This window comes from Mastomys coucha, unplaced genomic scaffold (genome assembly GCF_008632895.1).
Source record: "Mastomys coucha isolate ucsf_1 unplaced genomic scaffold, UCSF_Mcou_1 pScaffold20, whole genome shotgun sequence".
Classification (NCBI taxonomy): Eukaryota; Metazoa; Chordata; class Mammalia; order Rodentia; family Muridae; genus Mastomys; species Mastomys coucha.
This window is the reverse complement of record NW_022196903.1, coordinates 113,092,902-113,098,328: the sequence shown is the minus strand read 5'-3', so window position 1 is coordinate 113,098,328 and position 5,427 is coordinate 113,092,902. Positions and strand designations below refer to the sequence as shown.

The window sequence follows — 5,427 nt, the reverse complement described above, 5'->3', positions numbered from 1 at the left end:
TAATCCAATGCCTTAGGCACCCGCAATTTAAGTGTTGGATCCATGTGTGGTCCTGGACCGCCAACATGACCTTGTTGATAGAAACATTAAAAACCTAAAGCCAGCTGGGCAGTGATGGTGCATACCTGCAACGTATGACAAAGAGAACTGGACAGAAATCTGAGGAGTAAAGACCTTTAAATGTCAAATAGAAAAATGAACCAAGAGCCTCAGCAACACATTAGATCAAAGAAAAGGGAAAATAACCATGCTTGACCATAAGTCTTTGAATTATTAGTATCAGACAGAAAAAACATATGAGAAGCAAGAAGAAAATAAACAGAAAGAAAGGACATAGCTCTCACTAGTAAGTAACCCTGACTGTAAATACTCTTAGTTCTTTACTAAAAACACACACTTGCCAGGTGGTGGTGGCACACGTCTTTAATCCCGGCACTTGGGAGGCGGAGGCAGAAGCAGGTGAATTTCTGAGTTCGAGGCCAGCCTGGTCTACAGAGTGAGTTACAGGACAACCAGGGCTACATAGAGAAATCCTGTCCCGAAAAACCAAAAACAAAAAAAAACAAAAAACAAAAACCTGAGGCCAAAGGAAAGACGAGATCACACATGATTTAATGTAGATAACAATCAGGCTGGAGCTTGGTGGGCTACATCATTAAACAAAAGGCAGCCTGCAAAGTCCTAGAATCGTCTTGGAGTGACTAAGGCATTCATCTGTTGGCCTCCTTTCCATCACAAGGTGTGACAACCTTTTTAAGTAGTCAGCTTCCTCTAAAGAGTTCAGCATGAACCAAGGTAGAACAATTCTGTGACCAAACTGCTGTTTTCCAAAGTCCTTTTGTGACAGTCTGGTAACATCTTGAGCTTCAGGATGGATCTAGTTTCCTTTTCTTCAGGTCCTGGCTCTTCCTATGAGGTTCAGAGTTTTCTGTAGAAGATAACAGTTTAATGGTTTAAATACAGTAGCCTCCACCACCACCACTTATTTATAGCAGATGTGCAGCTTGGTCTTCATGTGAATTAGAATAGGGCCTGTCTCACAGTTGCCTGCCATTGCATCCTCTTCCCCTAACTGGACTGCCTGGTTGGGCCTCAGTGGGAGAGAATGTGCCTAGTCCTGCTGGGACTAGATCTCCCAGGGTGAGGTGGTCCCCAAGGGGTACTTCCCTTAGGCTCTAGAAGGGGAGGCAGTAATGGGGGGAGGAAGGGGGGCTGTGATTGGGATGTAATTAGTCATTTCTGGTGGATTGGCTAACAACCTTCCTTTAGATAACACACAATGAGTGACTATTGTGGTGTCATTCTCATCATGACTTACCTACCTTGAGGAAGAAGTGATCTAAATGCAGTTAGGACAAGTAGTCTGTCCAACATTTTAACATTATAAAACACTATCATCAAAGTTTGGAGCTCAAGAGCCAAGCAAGCAAGTTACAAGAGTAAGTTTGTAACTTTGTCAATACAAACATAACTTTCCCAAGTCTCACGTTGGACACACCTCACTCTAGATCTAAATAGATCCAGACATGCTGTCCAGAGTCCACAACTCAAAGCACTATCTTTACCTGTGCTGCTCACTGCCTTGGGAGGACTCCATCCAGCTTTTTCTTCCTTTTGAGACAGGATCTTAATACGTATGCATTCCTTACTGGGCCAATTGAACACAAGGCCTTACGACATACTAGGTAGGTGTTCTACCATTGGTTAGACTAAATACCCAGCCCACAGACTTCATCTTTTATGAGGAATATCTATGCCTCGTACACCGCTGGCCTCAATGGAAATTGCAGGCATGTGCTGCTGTGTCCTGTTTATCCTCCCCGCCCCCCACCCTGTTCTTTTTAGTTTTTGTGTGGGGGTGTTTAGCCTGCACGTATGTCTATGTGCTACTTGCATGCCCAGAGTCCAGAAAAGGAGTGTCCTTGGAACTGGTGTTGTAGATAGTTGTGAAGCAATACATGAGCACTAGGAATTAAGCCCAGGTCCTCTACAAGAGCAGTGTGTGTACTGTTTACTGCTGAGCCATCTCTCCAGTCCCCCTAAGTCAACTTCTTAAAACGAACTAGCACCTTTCCTTTCTATTTTATAGAATTGAACCCAGAATTTTTGTTTTCCCTCACACCTCTGCAACCCAGGACGTGCTGATTAGTGCTGCAGGTCTGCAGGTGCCCAGGCCCAGGTTTCTCTTGTGGTCTCTGGTGGCGATGGACATGTGGGACGCTCTCCTGGTTGCTGAGGGCTCCAGTGGCAGAGGTTTGGGGTGGTTCTGCTCTACACAAGGGCTTAACGATGTCCTCTAAGTCTGGAGTGAGGTCCCACATTTCAAGGTTCTCTTCAAGGTTATCTACAAACAGAACCAGAGTCATTCACAAAAGCTTCCATGTTTTGGCAACCATAATGGTAAACATGGCAGCCAGCAAGGAGTAGGAAGATGAACAATTTTCAGGCCTGACAATGAGGCCCTGTCTCAGGATTTAAAAAGAAGAAGGAATTTCATGCTTTGGGCTACCTCTGATAAATAACAAAATTTAATTCCCACAAATATCCTAAATCTTCCCATTGGTCAGAGCACGTATAAGAGCCCCTATCAGTCAATTTGGAGACTTTTTTCCATTTTTTATAAAACTTTATGGCACTAAAAATCAGGTGAAAGCCAGAGAGATGGCTTACCTGTGAACATTGCTTGCCACAAAGCTCAATTACCTAAGTTTAAGGCCCATGCACCTGATAAGAACTGACTACAAAGTTGCCCTCTGACCTATACATATATGCCAGGACATACATAAAAATCAAATGAAAGTGAGGACTTTTATGATTCCTTTAAGATGACATCTACAGGCTGTAGATATAGCTCAATGGTACAGTACTGCCTAGTGTTGCAAGCTGGGATCAATCCCCAAAACTGCACATGACCCCCCCAAACTAACATCAATTCTATATCTTCCAAAAACACACAGTACAGTAACTTAACACTTGTATTACCTGGAAGGACGGCCTTCTCCCTGAGGAATTCTGAGGCTGCAGTTACGGGGGTGCTGTGTTTTGGAGGGGCTGGAAGCACTGCTATGGTTTGCACAGGAAACAAAGGATAAGCCAGAGGTTACGTGTCAACTCTAGGATTAAGTTTATTCCCCTCTTGCACAGAGTGCACCTCTCCTGAGAGAGAACCAAGTGTATTTCCTTTGGCATTTTGTCTGTGGGAAACAAGGTCCCTCATGTAGCCCAAGTAGGTCTTAGATTCCCTATAAAGCCAAGATGACCTTCAACACCCGACTCTACCAGGTAAGAGCAGTGTGCCAGCACAGCAGGTCTGTGTGGTGCAGGGGACAGAACTCAGGAAATGCACCCTGACCTATTTCCACTTTAATAGCAAAGGCAGAAAGAATACTGTTAGGGGCTATCTAGCCCAGTAGATCTGAGACAAAGGCAGTAGATCCTCTATGCTCCTCCGCCACCCACCCCACTCCCTTCAAGCTCCTGCCATGACCCAGAAGCCAAACTTTTAGGAAAATTCATTACTCATGATGAGCTCAGAATGGTACATGTTTTCTGTTGTTTTCCTTCTCCTGCAATAATTTTACTGTTGTGCCAAGGGGGTGATAACAGATCCAACACAAAACTGTTTCCTGTAACCTTTACTCACAAAAGCTCCTTGGTCTGGGAGTACTCCATTACAAATGTCTCTGTAACACCAGAGATTCTGTGAAGCCTGAGCTTAAGTTAATTTAAGCTCCTGAGTAAGGAATCTTCCAGAAGCTCATTATCTTCCAACTTTGTCTTATATTCAGAAGCCAACCAAGAGGCAAGACTCTGAAATTTCAAATACCAGAAATGGGGGAGAAGGTGTTTGTTTGAGACAGGGTCTCACTCTGTAGTCCAGGCTGGCCTAGAACTCACAGATCCACCTGCCTCTGCCTCCCAAGTGCTGCAGGAGATTTTGTCAATCACAGCCCATTGACTTCTCTAAAAAGCCTATTGTCTTTGTAACTGGGAAGGTGCAGGACAAATTTTACCATCCTAATTCTATGGGGTCATGGGTCCTACACGCCTAGTGGGACATGCCCTGGAATGAATCACAGGATCTCCCTCTCACACACCCTCATGCTTGGCTTCCACCTCTTCGGCAGGTGCAAGGCTCTGCCGCTGAGCCTCCATCTGTTCCCGGAACTGCTGCTGTAGCTGCTTCTGCCGGAGCTTCCGGAGCTTTCTCTGGTGAGTGGCATCACTCTCCAAGGTGGCGGCCAGACTGCTGCAAACCAAGTTAACCACAATGGACCCGGCTTGAGGAAGCACACAAACCACTTGCTGGTTTCAAGTGCAGGAGTGGAAATCCAGCAAAGCCACACTAGAAGGGGCCAAAGAGGGAAGGGAGGAAACCTGAGTCCAGTACCAGGAGCTGCTGAGGTCCTTAGCCCCCTGTAGCTTAATGTTCGAATCATGTGGATGACTTGGTCTGCAAGGGGAAGTTGCTTCCTGTGGTTTGGGGGATCCCAATGCTTTATTCTGTCGGCAGCTGTTATATCTTGCCTGTTCTACAGATGGTTCAAAATCTTCTCTCTTTGTTTTAGTTAAATCCACTTCCAGAGGCAGCTAGTAAGAGGAGAAAGAAACACTGAATGCACCCCACCCCCAGCTTTCCTTCCCCGTCATGCTTAGCTATTCAGACACTGCACTTGATCCTTGACCCATGTGTCCTCAAAAGGTGACTGAAATGACCCACAATTTACAAATTGGTTTGTTTGTTTTTTAATTGGGTTTCTCTGTTTTCTATATTCACGTCAAACTCTTGGGCTAGGCAGCTGGGACTGTAGACATTTGACATTTTAACAAAAGAAAGTCATTTGTATTTCAAACCATTCTATATTGATAAAGTTTTAATAAAAATGAATCTTTACTTTTGATAAAAATAGTATATAGAATCTAATTTGAATCTTGCTTGCTGATCTGACTTTGCTGCTTGTTTATACCTTCTTTGCCCAGTGACACATACCTAAAATCCTAGCACTTTAGGAAGCAGAGACAGCTGCAAGCTCAAAGATAGCCTGGCCTTCCCCAAGGGAAGGACACAGGAAGTAAAAGGAAGGAGGAAGGGAGAGAAGGAGAGAGGAAAAAGAAGAAAAAAAAACCAGAATCCTCCAGATTAAAAATGAAAGAAGGGCTGGAGAGATGGCTCAGCAGTTAAGAGCACTGACTGCTCTTCCTGAGGTCCTGAGTTCAATTCCCAACAACCACATGGTGGCTCACAACCATCTGTAATGGGATCTGATGCCCTCTTCTGGTGTGTCTGAAGACAGTGACATTGTGCTTATATACATTAAGTGAATAAATAAAACCTAAGGAAAAAAATAGAAAAGAGTCAACATGGCGGGCAGTGGTGACACACACCTTTGATCCCAGCACTTGGGGGACAGAGGCAGGTGGATTTCT

General features: G+C 44.6%; 1 protein-coding gene across 4 annotated transcripts in view; it reads right to left on the bottom strand.

Annotated features, from left to right (window-relative positions):
• Positions 1 to 589: 589 nt before the first annotated feature.
• The window catches only part of Rad52 (RAD52 homolog, DNA repair protein), a 20,060-nt gene continuing 15,222 nt past the window's right edge, over positions 590 to 5,427 (bottom strand). For 2 of the 4 annotated variants that reach the window (XM_031383194.1, XM_031383198.1), the window contains exons 8-12: positions 4,391 to 4,590; positions 4,098 to 4,249; positions 2,983 to 3,063; positions 2,123 to 2,344; positions 590 to 928 (exon numbers count right to left, since the gene is read on the bottom strand). In XM_031383194.1, coding sequence (XP_031239054.1) covers positions 867 to 928; positions 2,123 to 2,344; positions 2,983 to 3,063; positions 4,098 to 4,249; positions 4,391 to 4,590 — 717 coding nt within the window. In that variant the 3' untranslated portion in view covers positions 590 to 866. The remainder of the gene's footprint in view (positions 929 to 2,122; positions 2,345 to 2,982; positions 3,064 to 4,097; positions 4,250 to 4,390; positions 4,591 to 5,427) is intronic. The other 2 variants (XM_031383196.1, XM_031383195.1) reach the window with 2 other exon arrangements.